Source organism: Callorhinus ursinus, unplaced genomic scaffold (assembly GCF_003265705.2).
Source record: "Callorhinus ursinus isolate GAN/ISIS: 27379988/994484 unplaced genomic scaffold, GSC_fseal_2.0 scaffold51, whole genome shotgun sequence".
Taxonomy (NCBI): Eukaryota; Metazoa; Chordata; class Mammalia; order Carnivora; family Otariidae; genus Callorhinus; species Callorhinus ursinus.
In genome coordinates this window covers 8,964,376-8,984,597 of record NW_027397113.1, presented here as the reverse complement: position 1 = coordinate 8,984,597, position 20,222 = coordinate 8,964,376, and the positions used below count along the sequence as shown (strand labels likewise).

General features: G+C 53.2%; 2 protein-coding genes across 7 annotated transcripts in view; one reads left to right on the top strand and one right to left on the bottom strand.

The window, feature by feature from the left end:
- The window catches only part of DDB1 (damage specific DNA binding protein 1), a 30,154-nt gene extending 23,228 nt beyond the window's left edge, over positions 1-6,926 (bottom strand). The window contains exons 1-6 of the mRNA XM_025878940.2: positions 6,692-6,926; positions 5,345-5,493; positions 4,015-4,131; positions 3,446-3,667; positions 1,286-1,400; positions 256-353 (exon numbers count right to left, since the gene is read on the bottom strand). Of these exons, the coding sequence (XP_025734725.2) occupies positions 256-353; positions 1,286-1,400; positions 3,446-3,667; positions 4,015-4,131; positions 5,345-5,493; positions 6,692-6,911 (921 nt within the window). The 5' untranslated portion in view covers positions 6,912-6,926. The remainder of the gene's footprint in view (positions 1-255; positions 354-1,285; positions 1,401-3,445; positions 3,668-4,014; positions 4,132-5,344; positions 5,494-6,691) is intronic.
- A 59-nt stretch (positions 6,927-6,985) lies between these two features.
- Positions 6,986-19,911, top strand: TKFC (triokinase and FMN cyclase). Of its 6 annotated transcripts, XM_073883662.1 has the most exons (19): positions 7,011-7,081; positions 7,448-7,702; positions 8,432-8,547; positions 11,417-11,606; positions 12,549-12,659; positions 12,734-12,915; positions 14,209-14,287; positions 14,595-14,684; positions 15,447-15,481; positions 15,560-15,644; positions 15,737-15,826; positions 16,382-16,498; positions 16,816-16,935; positions 17,096-17,233; positions 18,355-18,461; positions 18,566-18,669; positions 18,811-18,844; positions 18,949-19,038; positions 19,345-19,911. In XM_073883662.1, exons 3-19 carry the CDS (start codon positions 8,545-8,547, stop codon positions 19,504-19,506), a joined length of 1,737 nt encoding a protein of 578 aa, XP_073739763.1. In that variant the 5' UTR covers positions 7,011-7,081; positions 7,448-7,702; positions 8,432-8,544; the 3' UTR covers positions 19,507-19,911. The 6 variants fall into 6 exon arrangements, with proteins under 6 accessions (XP_025734726.1, XP_073739763.1, XP_025734727.1 ...); XM_025878941.2 differs by lacking the exon at positions 7,448-7,702 and having other exon boundaries at positions 6,986-7,081; XM_025878942.2 differs by lacking the exon at positions 7,448-7,702 and having other exon boundaries at positions 7,016-7,088.
- The last annotated feature ends 311 nt before the right edge of the window (positions 19,912-20,222 follow it).

Below are 20,222 nucleotides of genomic sequence, written 5' to 3'. Positions count from 1 at the left end.
CTTAAAGTTGCCCCAGTTGATGGAAAGGGTACATTACTTTTACTTTACTACTTCTTTCTCGTAGTTAGCAACCAAGCTCTCAGTAAGCAAAACCAGGCCACTCTCTTTGTATTCCCAATGACCAACAGTGTCTTACATAGTAAACAGTGTAACAGACATATGTAAATGTCCGTTTGACAAACGGGGAGAAAGAGAGGAGCAGGGTTAAGAATAAGGGCAAAAAACAGGAGGGAAAAGTAAAAGACCGCTGCTCACCTTGATGATAGGAGGGGCAATTGCCAGGTATTTGTCACCATTGTGATAGGTGATTGATTCCTGTCCAATGATGATGGCCCCTCCGAAGGGCTCTGGGACTGCAGGAGAGAGGGCAGCATTAGAATGCTCAGCACTCGGGACCTGCCAAGCGCTGCAGCAGCAAGGGCACTGATCCAGCCATCTCTGAGGCAAATCTTAAGATAATCATTCTTTTTAAAAAAGACATCAAAGTCCAGGGAACATGACAGCCTTTAACTGAGACTGCTGTCTGAGAAATTTCAGGCTGGCATTATCTAACCCTGGCTGATATTTTTATTGTCACTCTTTTGGTGTTTCTGAGTTCCTAGCGGTGAGGAGTCTTCTGTGTTCTTCTGCCTGCATTCCTCCCCTTTTCTCTCCTCAACTCTGGTCCTTTCAAACTCAAAGCTTTTTTTTTTTTCCTTGTTCCTTAGCTTAATTTCTCCCATTAACAGGGCCACCATTTAGAAAAGCCAATTCTCACTTGAGAGTTTTAAAATTTCTCTCCTAGATGAGACGCACAACATAACGTCGTGGGGAGGATACAGGAGAAGGAGCAAAGAGGCCTGGAGTCAGGCCAAGGCTTTGTCAGTGTGGCACAGGCACGGGCAAGCCCCTCCAGCCAGGCTTCCTCATCTGTGAAACAGTCAGATTAGATAAGCTCTACAGGGCCCCTGCAGTTTTTAAACGTTATGCCCAACAATAAAATGAGAATAATTTCTACATGCCACTCTGAAAATCAATCTCAGTGGTTCATAGTTAACCCCTCCACCCCAAAATAAAGGAAAGCTATACTTCTTGGAAGGAATAAAAAAAGAGATAATCCCAAAGACAGCAATGGGAAAAGCAAAGGAAAGCACATTTAGAAATAGGAGACCTCAGGGCTGCTGAGTAATGAGTGTGTGTAGCAGCACCTGAGCACTGAAATGAAGGAGCAGAGGTGAGGCAGGAACAAGAGTAAGGAACAGGGCCCGACCTGGGGTCGGGGGACATATCCAAAACCCCAACCAACCTGCAATCACCATGGAAGCTTCAGCTTCTACGTTTTCCTGTTTCCAAGGGCCCTTATTGAACTCCTTCTCCCGGAGAGACACCTCGTAGGTTTTCACGTGCCGCCCCTGAGGGTCCTAGGTGGGGAAAGGTGGCGTGGTTAGCCCTTAAGACGGGTGAAGCTTGGACTGGAAAGGAGTCCTGAAAGGGACAGGCCACTACCACCCAGCATCTGACCATCCTATCACGTTGGCCTTACTATGCTGACCCATCTGTATGTTGACAGCCACCAGCTAAGCCTGTGACTGGGTAGACTGAGACTCAGACCTACTGTTTCTAACAACTCGACCAAACAAGACAGAGTTAAGAATTAGAAAAATCAATCTGACACACTATACTAATCACCACAGGAAATACAACGTACACAGGTACTATCTGTGGGTACTTATAAGATATATGCATGTTCTATGGCCTCAAGGAACTTTTGAAATAGCTTAAAAAAAAAAAAAACCCATATATTGAGAAGCTAAATATACATCTAAGAGATTAAAAAATTTGTTTGAGGGGTGCTGGCTGGCTCCGTTGGTGGAGCAAGCAACTCTTGATCTCGGGGTCGTGAGTTTGAGCCCCATGTTGGGTCTGGAGATTACTTTAAAAAAAATTTTGTTTGGGGGCGCCTGGGTGGCTCAGTTGCTAAGCTTCTCCTATCTTCCCCCCCCCTTCTTCTGAATCATGACTCAAACCCGGCCTAAGGCTGTCAAAGTCACCTCTGAGAGTCTAAAAGAGCAGGGACAGGGAGGGTGCAATCAGCCAGCGGGAGACGGCCTCAACAACAGCCAGATGAAAGCCTAAGAAGTTATGGAAAGAATTCAACACTGTTTCGGGGCAGGGGCCATATCTTAACCACTGTTAATAGCTCCTGACACACTTATAATGACTACACAGTTTACATAGTAACTCCCTGAATATTTACACCAATATCTGAATTTTGGGCACAAAACAGGAGACAGTCATTTTTAGTTGATGAAAGATCTTTCCAACAATGACCAGGGGTAAGACTGAACTTCACAAAAAGGTCATGCTGGGGGTTTGATTTGGGCCCCTGAGAGAGAGAGAGAGAGAGAGAGAGAGAGAGAGAGAGAGAGAGAGACGCGCGCACGCACAGGAATGAAGATGGGTCACAATGGGCAGCCCTGAGGCTAGGAACAGAGTCAGCCTTGAATAACCAACATCAGTGTTTTAATGACCTGGTATTTACAAAACTAAAGAAGGGAAAGAAATTCTAAGTTTTTATTTCAGCTATGATCCGTAAAGCACAGAGAACAAGATCAAACAAAATCCCCTGAAGTAGTTTCAACCTTATTCAATTGAACTTCATCCCAACAAGCCTCTGAACTCTAGCACTTACGGTGACGCTAAGGAATATACAAAAATACATCAGTGTTCCCAATACTTAGCACGGCTATCAAACGTGCCCACACACAGCACTTGGGACTCAGACTGTTTCCTTCCACTGTTTATTCAACCATATGCGATTGAAATGACCGCATGCTGTATGGCTTCTTGTTAAAAGGCTGAGGTTTTACCAAGATACAGCAAGTTAGTCTGATGCTCTGCCACCCCGCCCCCCACTTAACAAATCTGGCTCAGAGAACAGCTGCCCTGGATCAGCTCTGCTAAAGTTTTTTAGGCACAGACTAAAATAGAAGTCAACAGCCAACAAGTCACCAGAAAGTGAGTGCTGGACAAAATGCAAACCCCTTCTTAGAAGACATAAGTAAACGTCACCAAGATGTCTTTTTCTTTGCTTATAAGGGCAATTTCTAGATCATTTCTCTACAGCTAAGTTTTAATAATCCCCCAGCATGCCGTTAAGAGACTCAGACAAAGTATAAACTGGGTCACCCTATAAAATCTCCAAGGTCCACAAGAATGTAATCTCAGGATTAAAACCTGCTACCAGCGCCAGAGAGCTTCCTGCCTCATTAAATACTACTGCACTGGAGACGCATCCGCAATCTGACCCATATTAATTATGCCGTTCAAAGCGTTTCAGGACAAATACGTTAAACTCTCTGCCTACTCTACTACCAAATCCAGACAGTCCAATTAGTGAAAATCAACTCCCACAATGTGAAACCACATAGTTTTTCCCTCTCCACTCCTCTCTCTCTACCAGTACCTGGTAGACAAAGCAGATGGTAGGTGCTTGGCAACCATACAGGAACTTGACGTCGATGACATGCAGCTCCTCGAGGCGGATGTTAAAGGCCTTGAGCTCTTTATTGTCCCGATCTAGCGGAATAACCTTAAAAAGGCCATCATAGAGTCGCAGGCCAATCATCCGGCATTCAGGGTCGATGATGCCAATAATGCCCGTCTCCGAGGGGCGGCCAATACGGTCCTGGGAAGTAAAACTGGGGTTAGGGAAGCATCTCAACACTCAGAGTAACAGAGGACATCGGGCACCTCTTCCCCAAGATGATTTTAGGGGTGGTAATAAAGCTAGTGGCATCCAACTGACATGCCAGGGAGCCCAAATACAGTGCATATCTTCTTGTAAAACGCTGATTCTCAATGAATTAGTACCCTGTCCCTTGGACTCTTCCTTTCTTCATGAAAGCTTAAACCCTTAGTGTTTTCTCCCTGTTGCTCTGATCACAGAGAGAGCCCCCAGCGGTTCAATTTTCTTTATCGAGTCATGACAGCTCTATCCAAAAAACTCTCATCAGCCTGAAGCAGCCACCTCACCTGGACATTGCCATGGGCTCGCGTTATGATATCAATGCTCTCGCCACTCTGCTTATACTCCAGGATGCAGGCATTGTATTTAGCTGTCAGGATAAACAGTAGGTCCTTGCTCTCGCCCTGGAAACCAACATAATACCATCAAAAGAAGTTCTTTTTGAAACAAGAATACCTATCCAGCCTCTAAGCATTTTTCTTTAAGGATGCTAAATTCTTTAAGAACTTTCTCTTCTCCTTGAAGAGAAAAATCCATAGTGAGTAGGTAACACACATCAGATGCATACACCCTAAGGGTGTGTGCAAAAGGCCAGAACTGAAGCTGGTAAACATCTAGTCTGCACTTTGATGATTGTACATGTCTTTGCCCTACCTACAATAATGTCTTGTCTATTTCCATCTCAAGCTAATCTCACTCATTCCATTCAAATTCTGAAACATGAATGTAATGCCTCCTCTAATCCTCTCCCAAATATTTGAAGAGAGAAGAAAACACAATTAACAATGGAAGCTAAAATGGATCTACAAAGTCTTACCTACTTATTAACAGAGTCCCCCAAAGAGTGAATATTTTGTTCAAAGGGTTACAATTAAAATTTTGAATCCACTGCATTCTTGTCAGATTCAATTAAAATATAATGAAACAATATGGGTGAAAACATCTGAGTTACAATAATGATAATACTGTGATAACTGTTAACATAACACCAAATGTTTGCTATGTAATAGCTCCTATGTTATTAAACATTTCATCTTCATAATAACCCAGAGATTTTATACTGCGATCCCCATTTTGCAGACAGGCAAATAAGGCTCTGAAAAGTTAGGTGATACCCAAAGTTAAAATTAAGAAGGAATAAAGCCAGGACTGCCCTAACCTAGAGCCTACTCTGAATCACTATGGTGACCCACATTTCAAACTGCTTTAATTTCCCCTTCTAAAGAAGTCAACTTGATCAGTTTTTTCCTAGTGACTCTCTTCTACCTCTAGGAAGCTGGTTTGAGAATATAAATTGAGGGAAGCCTCAGTGGCTTAGTCGGTTAAGCATCTGCCTTCAACTCAGGTCATGATCCCAGGGTCCTGGGATGGAGCCCCACATTGGGCTCCCTGCTCAGCGGGGAGCCTGCTTCTCCCTCTGCTTGTGCGTTCCCTCTCTATCTCTGACAAATAAATAAATGAAATCTTAAAAATATATATATATTAATTGAAACCCGCCATTCAAAAGAAAGAGAAAATTCTCTCTCCTAAACCTCATTCCACCCACCCCAAGCAAAAGTGTACAACAATGTAAAACCATCTAAGTTCTCGTTGCTGGGCCCAACCCAGAGCACTTACCTTGGGCCTGAAAAGCTCCATGACTGCAATCTTCCCATACATGCCCACCTCTTTGACGGGCCGAAGCCCCTCAGCAGTGACCACATAGATCTCTAATCTCGTGTTTTTGGCAATCAACAGGTTCAAGTCTTCAGCTGAAGTAAAGTGTCCTGAAAGGAACAGATCCTCTAACTTTTGAAGCCAGAGCAGTACCTAAATAATCCTATCACTTCTACTTAAATGCCTCCAGAATTCTCACTTACTTCACATATTTCTCTGGCTCCCTCCATTCACTTCCTTCTCGCCAAATCCAGCACCTCAGAGAGTCTCACTTCATACATTCAAGAAAGCTACTTCCCTAATCAGACTAAGAAAAGTGGACTGGGCCTAAGAGCAGCATGTCCTTCAACTGACAATGACTGTGAAAAACCTTTCAGATGGCTCTGTGCCCTCAAATTTGACTTTTCCTACTGCAGTGGCAGACTTATCTAATTAAGGGATGCTGGAAACAGTGTACATCTCCCTTCAGTCCTTATCTAAATTTTCACAAAATCTTGACCAAACAGAGCAGAACAAATGCAAATTCTCAGAGCTTTATATGAAAACACTGCTTTGTCCACATCTCTTGCCTTCCCCGCAGTCTACCAATACCCTGGTCCACACTCCGTCAGAGCTTCCCACTCTACAAACAACAGGGTTTTGTTTTGAAATCATGATCAGTATTTACAGAAACATACAAATTTGAGGTCTTCATGTTCTGCTGAGAACGTGGATCAAGATGATTATTCCCGGGTTCTGGACATCTGCGTCCTTTGTAATCCTTGCAGTCAACAAGGCAAACCCAGAACTGGGCTGGGCCACCCAAACCCTCTTCTCCAGCAGCTCCCTCCAGTAAACAACAGCCCAGGGCAAAGAGAACTCCTCTCCTTCGGGTGAGTGCATACATTCCTCACATCCCTCCACCTCCTGCACCTCCCAGGCTCTCCCCCAAGAAAATTCTGACCCTCCAAGTCGCCATCACCACGGCCCCTTCCCCTAACCACACGAGGCCAATCTGGGGGCCCAAGCACCACCGCACAATCAACTCACACTTCGCTCTCTGTCCCAGTGGGCCGTCCCTGTCCCCGAGGCCAAGTGACCTCCCAGGACGAAAGGGGACCCTCGAGCGTAGCTTTTGCTCCCCAAAAGGCGCGTGCTGAAGACAGTCTCTTTTTAAAGTCTTGGGCTGGGGGAAGCTCCGTCGGCCGCCAGCAACTCCCATTCCCGGGACTCGGTCCCGCCCGGCAGCCCCAGGGGCCGCGGGCCTCCCTAGGCCTCGGTTCCCCCCAGCTCCCTCCCTCGCGGGGTCTCCTGCCCTGGCAGCCTCACCGGTCACGCAGCCGTTCACGGCGGTGGGCTTCTGTGCCGTTACCACGTAGTTGTACGACATGTCGAGGTCTGGGACGGCCCGTCGGCACTCGAGCGCAACGATAGGGAAATGGACACAGGCGAAGAGACAGGGGCCCCCACCCGCGCGCGGCGAACTCCACTGCCGCTGCCTCCGCCCCAGAGACACGTTGCAGGCCAGAGCGGCCGGGGCGCGAGGCATCACGGGACGGCCTCACCTGGCCTCTTGGAGGACTCACGGCGCCCTAGGCGGCCAACCAAAGGAGGCCCCGCCCCCTAGAGGCCCCGCCCCTCCTCTTACCGCCAGAGCCCGGAGTACCCGGATGAGGGCGCGCCGTCGGGGGTCGTTGTGAAGCGGCAGCGGCTACGGAGGTGCCTGGTGCGGGCGTGAGCGGGTGGGGGAGGTGCGCGGACACCCCCTCCGCTCTCGGAGCCGACCCTCCGCCCATCCACAGACCCTGTCCTCTCCCCCTTCCATTGCTCCGGGAGCTCTCGGGGCTGTTCTCCGTTTTGGAACCGGAAATACTGCGGAGGTCTAGAGGGGGAGGGGGGTGACAGCAATTTGTGCACCTCCGAGACTAGAACGGAGGTCCGAACCTCCCTCTCCTTAGCACCCCCAGTGCATCCAAACTGAGCCGGTACCCTCACCTGACCCTAGAATGATTGATCACCCCGCCTCACCTCGAAGGACACCAGGAGGCTCGCCTCTCCCGTTATAAACTATGTTTTATTTTTCAGACTTTGAAGGGCCCACTGGGCCACTTACCCAGCCTCATTCGTGCCCCTGTTGCTGTACAAATTCTGACCATCAAACACAAAATCACAATTTCCTGGATGAGACCCTTAAAGGCCCAGGAAAGCAGTCAGCCCTGCCATTTCCAGGCCACTCCACACCAGAGGCTTTGCAAGGAGTAGGGGGAAACCACGTGGCTTGGAGTACCTTCAGAATGCCACAGAGAAGGCGACCCCCGCTTTACAGATGAGGAAGCTGAGGTTTGAGGGAATGTTTACCTAAGATCCCCTAAGTAAGTCAGGCAGAGCTAGGTGGGGACCCTGGTGTGGATTCTTTCTCTAGCAGACACATAGCATAGGACCCTGGATGGCCCCAAAAGACCTCTGAACAAGGCTGAACCTGCAGGGAGCTGAAGTGTCATTGTAGTTTACCTGTGTGGTTTCCCACACCAAGGACTCTGCCTGACTTTGGGGGCACTGAATGACCGCTAGAAAGAACACAGACTTTGTAGAAAGACTACGTGTGGGTTTGAGTTCTGGCTCTTACCAGTATGACCTTGGACAAGGCACTAGAGCTCTCTGAGTCCGGTTCCCAGAAGTAAAATGGGGTGAGAGACCAGGCTGCCTCCTTCCTGGTGCAGTGCCAAGACCAAGTGTGTGAAGATCTTCGTAAACTAATTCACTGCACATGGTGCCCACGTAAGAGATGCAGTTACTCTGTGGGTAACTGCCCCTTGATGATGAGGTGGGGTGCTGTTCCTGGGCATAAAGGCAGCCCAGTATGGATCGATCTGTCTCTTTTGGCAGCCAGGTGCAGGTGTGAACCTTGGTCAGTCCCCATGCTCTTCTCCATCCCCAGTGCACGTACTAGAGTTTGGACTTGGATCAAAGTCTGGGGCAGCTCTCTCATTACCAGGGCCCTGGAAGCGTGATTGTGCCAGTAGGCTGCCAGTGCCCCCAGCAGCCCATACTGTTCCCCTCTTTCTGCAGGTGCTGCAGCCACCTTCACTGTGCTTAGACCCCCGTAGCACCCACAGGATTGCCCGTCCTCCAGCGCCTCAGTGCGAAGGTGTGAACTCAGTGTGCTTCAGAGCCTCCCCACCATGGTGAGTCCCATGAGGGCCAGGGCAGAGGAAGGACACTGTGGTCTTGGAGCAGTGGGGGTGCCAGCCCTAGGCGTGCTGGAGTTCCTTACACCTTGACGAAGAGACGCTGCTGCCTCCTGAGGTTCAGAGAAGTTAAGAGAGAGTGTCATCGTCCCTCTCAGGGCCGAGTCCCTGCTTCCCTCCATTTCCCAGCTGGTCCCAGGGCCGGGGCTGCAGCCCCTGAGTCCCTGCAGGGCCCATCTGGCCCTGGTCTCAGTCATACATTTAGATTAGAACAATTATTAGTTATCTACTCTGTAACAGACACTGTACCAGGGGCCATGAGGGATCTGATGCCTGTTCCTGAGCCTAGGACAAGTGTGGGCTGGTCCCAGAGGTGGGATCTGCACTGTGGGAGGCTCAGCATGCCCCTGGCGGCATCATTCCAGGCCCGCTCTAGAACTAGATCTGAACCAAAGCAGGCCTTGGACAGACCTGGGTTCAAATTTCAGCCTGTCACCAACCAGAGACCTTCTTACAAGAGACTTGATCTCTCTGAGCTTTTTTTTTTTTTTTTGCCTTCTCATCTGCAGTGTGAGGCCAATTAAGGCCCAGCCTCCAAGTGGCTATGAGGTGTTAATCAGACCAGAATCCTGGGGGCCTCACTCGGTGCCTGACCAACTTCCTTTCCTTTTCTTTTTTTTTTTTTTTTTAAAGATTTTATTTATTTATTTGAGAGAGAGAATGAGAGAGAGAAAGCATGAGAGGGGGGAGGGTCAGAGGGAGAAGCAGACTCACTGCCGAGCAGGGAGCCCGATGCGGGACTCGATCCCGGGACTCCAGGATCATGACCTGAGTGGAAGGCAGTCGCTTAACCAACTGAGCCACCCAGGCGCCCAACTTCCTTTCCTTTTCATCCTCTTGGGCCACTGGGAACCAGGTTTGGCATTGGTCCCCGAGCCCTCCTGTGACTCTGGTTCAGAAGTGGTTGTGAATCCCAGGCAGGACTGTCAGGGGTGGTGGCGGGGGGGGGGGGGGGGGGGGGGGGGGGCGGATACAGTCTCGGAGGGTGGTGGCGCTGGAGGCTGGGCTTCACGTCGAGGCCAGCTCACAGTTTCTTTGCACACCCCAGTCCCCGGAAGGCTCTGAGAGCCACAAGCCCGTGCCCTTACTAGGGCAAGGCCTCTAGCAGTCTCAGTCTTCCTCCAGGCCCTGGGGGAAGCAGCGCGATAAGGCTAACACGGAACCGTCTTTGGAGCCAGGCCAACCTGGTACTTGCTGGCTGTGTGACCTTGGGCAGAGTCACTAAACTATGCCTCAGTTTCCTCTCCAGGCTAATCTTTCCTCCATAGGGTTATTGGGAATATTGAGTGAAACATGCTCAAAAAGCGCTTAGACCCTGGGCCTGGCTCTCAGTCACTACTTGGGAACAGAGCCAGTAATAACAGAGTTTTCATTCGGCTTCCTTCCTGCTGACCTGGCCTGCTCTCCTTAGCCCAGAGCAGGTGGCTTGGCTTTGGCTCCTGCCAGGCCCAGGAAAGGCCAGAATTTGCTCAAGGGAACCAGGTGCCTGCAGGTTTGGGGTAGAAGCCTCCGGGAAAGGCCCCTTGACAGGACCTGGCTCGGCTGCAGCTGCCCAGGGCCACCAGGTGGCGCTAGGAGCCTGCCCTCTGGGTCCTCACCAGGCTCCTCTCTACGACAGAGGCAGAAGTTCCAGCCTAGTCTGCACACCTCGTTCAGCTAGCACCAGCTTTTCAGAAACTGCTTGAAAAGGGGAATAACTGCCTTTTATTCAGTTCTTAAACTACAACAGGTATATTATACTGCAGTCTATTAAGTCCCCGATTTGCTGAGTAGGACAAAAGTCAGAACAACAGGGTGTCCTCCCTGGGTTCTCACAGCTGGTGAGAGGCAGACAGGGGATTTGAGCCCAAGAGCTCATGACCATGACTGCAGAACCCAAAACCTTTGCCACTCTACCCCCCACGCTGTCTACTTCTGCCTGCACCCCATGTCAGCTCAGCTCTACCCTCAGGCCAGCTGCCTGAGACCTTCCCACCAGAGGTTCCCCACGGCCAGGTTCCACTTTCAGCTTGTGAGGACCTGCCCACCTCTTCCTGGTGGTCACTGGTTGCTCAGGTCATCCTAATTTGCTTCTTGGCCCAGCCACCGAATGATTTCACACCCCCAGACCCTGATGTGTACTCTCCCTCTGCCTGGAATATACTTGTCCTTGTTCCCTTCCCCCATGCCCCTCACGCCCTTTACTTCCCTAACTCCTACTTCTCCTTCCCGAAGACTCCCAGGATCCACTGAGGAGGCGGTGCAAGCGCATTCCTCTTGTGTAGCACTTCGCACGGCATGTGGAGATGATCCCTCTGTTTCCATCAAGGGCAGGACCAGCATTCTGTCTGGACCAGCACTGGGCACACTGAGAGGCTCAGGAAATGTTTGGCCGGCACCAGAGGCCCAGTTGGAATAGCCAAGGAGTGTGGGGCCTGTCTGGTACCTTCTCTTGGCACAGGAGCCTCACCTGGGGCTTCTTCTCCTTTGACAGAAGAAGGCTGTTGGGCCCTAATTTTATTAAATTCGTCTAGACTCAGGACTCTGGTTCCCTTTTTTGGTCTATATTGAAGCCCTTTTTGCAGATTAATTTAAACCGTAGTTCAAAACACTTCATAAATTTTGCCCTCAATTAATCCCGAATTAAGAGAACTCACAGAAACCTCCGCCTGAGAAAGTCATGCCCAGTTCAAGGTACTGCCGTGTCTCTGGAGTGTCCCTGGAGTCCTTATGGCTAAGGGGTCTCAACCATAGCAGTGTGGCTGGGCAGAATGGGAGTGTCCCTGCCAGCCACGCCTGGAACTTCCTCCCGGCTCCTGTCTTGCAGACCTCCAAAAAGCTGGTGAACACGGTGGCAGGCTGTGCCGATGAAGCCTTGGCTGGTCTGGTGGCCTGCAACCCCAGCCTGCAGCTCCTGCACGGCCACCGCGTGGCCCTCCGTTCCGACCTGGACAGCCTCAAGGGCCAGGTGGCACTGCTGTCGGGTGGGGGCTCTGGCCATGAGCCTGCCCATGCCGGTGAGTAGTCTGGGACAGAGGTAGGGGGGCAGGTGCTGGGCACAGTGGAGGGGGGCTCCTGGGAGATCCTCGGTGCTGCTAGGAGGTTTAGGACAGAGGCCAGGTCAGGCCCTGGTTCCCGCTGTCTCAATCCCTCAGGCTGTCATCTGGGGCCAGTCATGGTCTTCCTCTGGGCCTCAGTCTCTCCATCTTTAAAAACACAAGGTTGGGCCAAATGATCTCTCGGGCCCTTCCAGCTCTGAGAGTCAGTGATTTTGTGAATCCTGGCTTTCCAGGCCCCCGAGCCCTTCCCCTCCTCCATGAGGCCTTCCTGACTTTTCTAACCTAGAGTAGGATCTCTCTTCTGAATTCCTGCCCCGCATTTTCACATACATCACAGATAGCCCTGGATTGTTTCCTGCTCAGTGCCAGGCATGGCATGTGAGCTCTCCTCGAGAACTCCTGGGGGATGGGGGACCAGGCTTTGTATCCTCTGTTCCTTTCCTGTCTCCCTCGGCAAATCCATCCATCCACTAAGCGCCCTTCGTGAGCACCTGTCGTCATCTGGCACCGTTTGGGGCACAAGGGATATAACGGTGAACCAGAAAGACAAGGTGCCTGCCCTCACAGAGCTCCTGTTCTGCTTTGGGGAGACCGTAACCAGGTAAACGCATAAGTGAAAGAGAGTGTTCCAGAGCGCCTTAAGTGAAGTAGGAAAGACAAGAGAGTGGGGCAAAGGAACAGGGAGTCGCTGGGGATGGGGTGATGACTGCCTCCGTTGGGAGGTCAGGGAAGGCCTCTCCACGGAGACCGCTCCTGAGGAAAGGTCTGTGGAGGGCGACCCAGGTGCTCTTTCAGCACCAAGCCTACCATGGGGCTCACCAAACCATGAAGGCCATCAGCGTGGGAAGGCCCCGGGGACTGCAGACACGGGTCCCCAGCCAGTATCTGCTCCGTCTCCAGGTTTCATAGGGAAGGGGATGCTGACGGGGGTCATCGCAGGAGCCGTGTTCACCTCCCCGGCGGTGGGCAGCATCCTGGCAGCCATCAGGGCAGTGGCCCAGGCGGGCACAGGTAATCCTGGCAGGCGGGAGGGGCTGCTGTGGGGAGGGCAAGCGCTGATGGGGCCCTGCTGGCTGTTCCTGCAGTGGGGACCCTCCTCATCGTGAAGAACTACACTGGGGATCGCCTCAACTTTGGCCTGGCCCGGGAGCAGGCCCGGGCTGAGGGCATCCCTGTGGAGATGGTGGTCATTGGGGACGACAGTGCTTTCACCGTCCTGAAGAAGGCGGGCAGGAGGGGACTCTGTGGCACAGTGCTCATACACAAGGTGAGATTTCCCACGCGGGACACTGGCTGGCGGGCACCCCCCACCCCCAGCCTTCTCTTTCCAGGCAGCACCAGGGACCTGGACCTTTCTCGCCAGCCCATGCCCCCCGCCCCAGGAGGCTGCTCCTTCCCCAGGGCTCCCTGATCCAGGAAGGCCCACCATCCCCTCAACTCCCTAAGCCCAGAATCTAAGCGTTTTCCCAGACCCTTCCCTCTACTTCCCCCACACCCAGCCAGTTGCCCTGCCCTCGTGTTCTGACTCCTGAATTGCCCCTACAATACGGGTGCCTCTCGGAGCCCTGCCCTTCCTGCCCCAGCCTCGGTTCCGTGCCCATGTGCTCATGCCCACCCAGCTGCCCCTGCTCCTCACGGGGGCTCCCTGCCTACTTCCTGCCTCCCCCTCCAGTATGTTCCCCACGCTACCCCAGGGGTACCTTTCAAAAATGCATATCTGACCAGGTTGTTCACCTGCTGAAAGCTTTCTAGGGTTGCAAGAGTCAGTCTAGGCTCCTTGGTCAGGCGCCCACCACCCTCTTGCCCCTCCTCCCCGACTCTCTAAGTTCGTTTCCCGTCGTGTCTCTTAGGCTCCATTAACGCCGGTTCACTGCATGCCTAGGCTGCAGCTTCCTTCTGGGGCTTTGCTGATGCTTCATCTAAGGCTCTGAAAATTCTTTTCTTGTCCAGCCCCGCTTGGGCCTGGCTATCTCCTACGATTCTGTAAGGGCCCGCCGCCGAAGTCCCTCCTGTGCGGAGGCTTCCCTCCTCGGTGCTCCCATGGCATGCTGTTGTGATGGACCACCTCACATTTAGCGTTCAGTTTGTGTGTGTCTGTTTCCCCAGCGCCACCCCAGATTCAGAGTTCCTCCAAGGTAGGGACTGTCACTCAGTCACCTTTTTTCTTTTTCGCACACACTGAATGCTTGGCAAACGGTGGGTGGGTGGGTGTGTGAGCAGGGAAGGACAGCCTGAGTGTATACGCCATGGAGAACCAGCTCTAGGCTAGTAATCAGGAAACTGGCCCCCAACTAGCTAGGTGACATTGGACCAGTCACCTCCCTTCTTTGGGCCCATTTCTCCACTGGTAAAGTCCCTTCTGGCTCCCACAGATTGGGGTTCTTGAAGATTCCAGGCAAGTGCCTTTGAACACAGAGGGTGCGCTGTTCTGCCCTAAATATGGTGGGCCAGGCTAAAGTGGCAGCACCGAGATGCCTTCTTCCCACCTAGAAACTCAGGCCCAGCCTGTACCCTCCCCGCAAGCCGTACGCTGACTCCTTCCCCTTATCTGTGGGTGCAGGTGGCAGGTGCCCTGGCTGAGGCAGGTGTGGGGCTGGAGGAAATCACAAATCGGGTGAGCGCGGTTGCCAAGGCCATGGGTGAGTGCTGGCCCAGGGATTTGGAAGGGGAAGGTGGGAGGTTGAGGCTGACCTTGGGACTGACTAGGCGCAGGTTCCCTGTGGCTGCATAGGACTTTCCAGGTGATTCCCCAGGGGTTGAGGGAAGGTCTCCGTGGGGGAGTTCCTAGGGACTGGTAGCCTAGGGTCCCCAGACTGGGTTTCTCCTTCACCACTGAGGTGATGAATGTGGCATCCTGGCTCAGCGAAGAGGCTGCGGTGGCCAGGGCCCCCAAAGCCTGACACCAAGAACAAAACAGTCACCCTTTCCACACCTCACTTCCCGTAGGGACCCTGGGAGTGAGCTTGTCCTCCTGCAGCATCCCTGGCTCCAGACCCACCTTTGAGCTCTCGCCGGATGAGGTAGAGCTGGGCCTGGGTAAGTTTGGGGCCACCCCCTGTCCCGGCCCCGCCCGCGCCCTGGGTTTTGCCCGCATCTTATGCCCTGGGAGCTGGTGCCAAAGTGGTCTTAGTATTTTTTCTAGGCTTTCTGTTTTGTTGTGTTTTTTTTTTAGTTTATGTATTTAAGTAATCTGTATACCCAATATGGGGCTCAAACTCACACCCTTTGAGATTAAGAGTCACACGTTCTTCTGACTGAGCCAGCCAGGCGCCCCAATGTTAGTATTTTTAAGTGGGCACTTGAGGCCCTTCTGGCCCAGCCTGTCTGATCTCTTTACCTGCTTTGCCATCCGTACCCAGGGCTCTGGCCACAGGGGCTCTGTGCCCCACCGACCTCCTTGCCTTTGCTCACACCCTTCCTGGGCCCCTGGGCCCCTGCCAAAATGCAGCCCTTCCTCCAGAGGCAGTTCAGAGGCTACCCAGCTCTCTTCTTCCTCCCCGCATGCTTCCAAAGTGATGGGCAGAGGCCTCAGGTGGCCTTGGCTGTGATTGCCTCTAGTTGAAGCTACTTAACTAGTTAAAAGTTAAGCGGTTAAGCCTCTGGTTGTCTCCACCACCCAGCCATAAGCTCCCAGAGAGTGGAGACTCTGTATTTTTCATCATTCTGTCCATCATGCCCCACACTCCTCACATCCACAGTGCCTAGCTAGTACTGAGCACTTCGTAAATCCTTGAGAAAAACATGATGAGTGAGTCCCCAGGCCCTGAGTGGGTCAGCAGTGACCAAGTCTGTCCACAGGGATCCACGGGGAAGCTGGCGTGCGCCGGGTAAAGGTAAGTGAACTCCCTGGCCCCGGCTAGTCTAAGACCAAGGCCTTCCAGCACAGCTCATGGTGGCTCTCGCTCTGACAGATGGCAAGCGCCAACGAGATTGTGACGCTCATGCTGGACCACATGACGGCCTCCGCCAACGTGTCCCGGGTGCCTGTGCAGTCCGGTGAGGGGCTGTCATGCTGTCTGCCAGCCTTCTGTCCTACTCTGGGCAGGGGGGCCTGGAGAGTCTCACACTGGTGTTGTGTCTGTCCCCAGGCTCCTCAGTGGTGCTGATGGTCAACAACCTTGGTGGCTTGTCATTCCTGGAACTGGGCATCATAGCCGATGCTGCTGTCCGCACTCTGGGTGAGCCCCACACCAGAAGGGGACTTCCCCAAGCCCTGGAGCTCCTTTCCCTGCAGCCCTTTGAAGCTGGACAGAAGAAAAGCAGCCACAATGGAGTCTTGAGATGGCCCAGAGGAGGGGATGTGGGGGCAGACGGGCCCAAGTCAAACCGTCACTGTACCAGCCGACTGCTGGGTGCCTTGAGCCTCTCTCCTTGTCTGTGAAGAGGGGGCACCAGTAGTTCCTGCTTTTTAGGGTTGTCGTGAGGATTACATGAGATTAAACATACGTGTCACACTTAGCACAGGGTCTGGCACCCAGTGAGCAGTGAGAACTCAGAAAAGGAGACTTGTAATTACCCATCTTCCCTGTAGAGGGGGCACCTCCAGGGAATGTGGTAATTTGGGGCATCCTTGAGGGATGGTGGGAGGGAATCTGGCCATCTCCCTCCTAACCTCAGGGTCCTAGCTTCCAAAGTCCTTGTTTTCGTCTTCCTGTTTCTTTCTCTGATGCTCTGAGGGTAAGTGCCCATCCTCCACTCCTTCCCTCATGGACTTCCATGCTTTGGTATTGCAGAGGGCCGCGGGGTGAAGATCGCCCGTGCCCTGGTGGGCACCTTCATGTCAGCCCTGGAGATGCCCGGCATCTCTCTCACTCTTCTGCTGGTGGATGAGCCTCTCCTGAAACTGATCGGTGAGACCTGGAAGCTGGGGTCATCCAAGCCAGGCCTCCTTGTGGCCAGAAGGAGCCACAGGGGACTTGGAGACAACACCCTATCAGGGCTGACCATCACCTCTGTAGAGACACCCTCTGTAGAGACACTCCAGCCTTCAGCTCTCACTTGAGGAGCTGGTATTAGGATCCTCCCCAGGGACGCTCCATGCTTCCCTTGTATACAGTAGGCATTTGGTATTTGCTTGTTGATATGATGGGAGCCAGGTGGGGAGTCCAGGTCCCACTTGATCCCTGACTGGCTGACCCATGTTTACGAGTTATCCTGCTGTCCCTAGATGCTGAAACCACCGCGTCAGCCTGGCCTAACGTGGCCAAGGTCTCTGTGACTGGGCGGAAGCGGAGCCGGGCCGCCCCTGCTGAGCCTCTGGAGGCCCCTGTTTCCCCTGTTGCAGGAGGTACCAAGCCCTGCGGTTGGGAAAGGTGGCCCAGGGCTTTGCCTTGTGCTCTGAAGGGTACGGGGTGGGCGGGAGCTCTGGTACCCACACCTTCCACACTGGTCGGGGGGGGTTGTGGAAAGGCCGGGTGGCCCTCCGCACCACTGTCCTCCGTCTCCAGGTTTGACCTCGAAACGGGTGATGCTCGTGCTGGAACGGGTGTGCACCACCCTTCTGGGCCTGGAGGAGCATCTGAATGCTCTGGACCGTGCTTCCGGTGACGGGGACTGTGGCACCACCCACAGCCGCGCTGCCAGAGGTGGGTGCAGGGTCCCTCTGGGGTCAGGAGAGGGCTGGTGTAGAACATGCGTTCTGAGATTTTGGCATTTCGTGAACCGGAACAACTTCAAAAGCATGGCAAGTGTTCACGTGGAATGGCCAGCATTTATTTTGCCAAGAGAGATCATTCACAGAACCTGGCACCCCTTGCCCCTTTTTTTTTCCTAAGAAAAGGCTCTCCTAACACTACAAATGTAGAGGGGTGGTTATTACAAAATAAAATGTAATCTTTTTAATATTTTTGTATTTTGAGAGAGGGAGAGTTGGGGGGAAGGGGCAGAGGGAGAGAGAGAAACCCAGGCAGACTCCACACCGAGTGTGGGGCCCGGCACGGAGCCCCATCCCACGACCCTGAGATCATGACCTGATCTGAAACCAAGTCGGACGCTCAACCAACTGCACCCGCACAGGTGCCCCAAATATAATCTTTTTTTTAAATATGTATTTACGTAGGTATGTGTGTATGTATGTACCCCAAAATCAAGAGTCACGTGTTCTATTGAGCCAGCCAGGTGCCTCAAAATGTAATGTTTTACAGTGAATAATAACTTGAGGTTCAAGGGAAACTCCTACAATTGTCCTTGTTTTTCTCAGCTTAACAGAGACTAATGAAAAGCTCTTAATTATCCAGCATAATCCCGTCAAGAATCAGGGCTACCCCGGGCCTGGCACTGATCTTGCTGCTCTGAATACAGCAGTGAGCAAAGCAGATCAGAGTCCCTCGCGGCTCGTGGCTTATGTTCGGGTGGGGGAGGCACACCGTCAGCAGGGACTATCGGGAAGAGATAGAGGGTGGCCGGTCGCGGGGCTGAGGAGGAGAGATGAAGCTGGGAAGCGAGGCGTGGGAGGTCAGGTCGAGGGTGTCTGGGGCAGGCCCCAGCTTCTGGGTGACGGCCAAGGTTCCTGCCAGTCCCCGTTTCCCACCTCTCCCCAGACTGCATCCAGGATGTAGAAAGGGAGCTTTGGGAATCTCCTAGGTTGGTTCCCTCAGCCTCTGCCAGGGGCCATGCCTTCTGCTCGGCAGTGAGGCCTGGGTTGCTTGGTTGGGGCCCAAGAAGAAAGGAGGGAGGGTCTCTTGAGTTCATTTTTCTCTGCCTGCAGCCATCCAGGGGTGGCTGAAGGAGGGCCCACCCCCTGCCAGCCCTGCCCAGCTACTCTCCAAACTGTCCCTCTTGCTCCTGGAGAAAATGGGAGGCTCATCTGGGGCGGTGAGTGCCAGCAGCCCCTGGGACCAAAGGGCTGACCCAGAGGAGTCCCGGACTGGCCAAGGCCCCGGCCAGCCCCATGTGCTCAGTGTTCTGGTCCTCCCCAGCTTTACGGCCTGTTCCTGACTGCAGCGGCCCAGCCACTCAAGGCCAAGACTGACCTGCCAGCCTGGTGTGCTGCCATGGATGCCGGCCTGGAGGCCATGCAGAAGTGAGCCATGCAGAGCCCCATGCTTTAGACCAAGACGGGGCAGGGGGCAGTGGATGGTGTCACCTGCTCCCAGCCAGGCCCCGTCCCCACCCCCATGGTGAGTCCCGGCAGGGAGTCTTACTCATCCTTTTTCCCTGCCAGGTACGGGAAGGCTGCTCCAGGGGACAGGACCATGGTGTGTATTCAGCCCAGCCCTTCCCTCTTGGCAGTATAGAAGCCTTGAAGGCCACCCTCAGTGGCAGGGCCTGTTCTTACTGCCCTCTCCCTCACCTTGGCCAGCTGGATTCCCTGTGGGCAGCAGGACAGGAGCTCCAAGCCTGGAAAAGCCCAGGGGCCAATCTGTTCCAAGTTTTGACCAAAGCAGTCCAGGTGAGTGAGCAAGTTAGTATCTTGCCTGTACCCGTTTCCTCCCCCAAACATGGAGAGCATTACCCGTCTCAGAGGATTGCCGTGAGGCTTGAGGTATGTGGAGCCTCAGGGCGTCGAGGGCATAGCAAGCCCTCAGTAGATGGTAGCCTCTTGCCCTGCCAGAGGTAGGCGAGAGGTGATCTCTCCACCCTGGTGACAGTACTTAGGGTGCTGGTAGGGCTGAGACAGGAGGGTGTAGGGTGTCCATGGGAGGAAGGAGGCCTGCTGGCTTGTCCTTGAACCTGCTCCCATGCTCCCACCACTCAGAGCGCAGAAGCTGCAGCCGAGGCCACCAAGAACATGGAAGCTGGAGCCGGAAGAGCCAGTTACATCAGCTCTGCGCGGCTGGACCAGCCGGACCCTGGGGCAGTGGCAGCTGCAGCCGTCCTCCGCGCCATCCTGGAGGCCTTGCAGGGCCAGGGCGTGTGAGGGCCTCCTGGGCCTCGGTGCCTCTCTCACCACTGTGCAGAGATGACCACTGTCGCTTCGTCCTGTCTTCCAGCTGTTACCCTCCCTCACCGCTGGCCCCCAGGGCCTGTCCTGCGTTCAGCAGGGAACCTCTACCAGCCTCCAGAATTCCTACAGGAACGGCAGGCTGAGTGGGTCGTGTACCACTTTGGCCCTGCCTTTCCCCTCTTCAGGGAGGTGAAATTCAGGGGCCACCCCACTCTGCCCCTAGCCACCTCCGGGCCTCCACGATAGGCATTTTCCTTGGGTGGCAACATGGCCTTGAACTGGCCATGCTAATTCAGTTTTAAGGCTCTTTGTGGAAGGCCTTCTGACGTTGAGTGAGTGTAGAAAAGGAAGCGAATAAAAAACCACATTGAAGCAAGAGCTCCTGCTTCTGCTGAGGGACCTTTTTGCAGGTGTGTGAACCAGTGGGCCCACTAATGCCCCAGGCACAAAGCCTCAGCCCCGATTGAAAATGATCATGACCCATCCCCTACCACCTAAGACCCAAGGGCAGGGTCTGTGCCGCTGGGCTGTTTTCCCATTCCTGTTCTCCAGTACACACACCACACCCGATAGGTGTATTTTTCTTCGCACTAAACTTAAACAGAATTCACATATTCTTCGGGAATCAAATGGGACACTGGAAGAAATCACCACATTCTAAAGCTCAGTGGTTGAACAGAAACTGCACC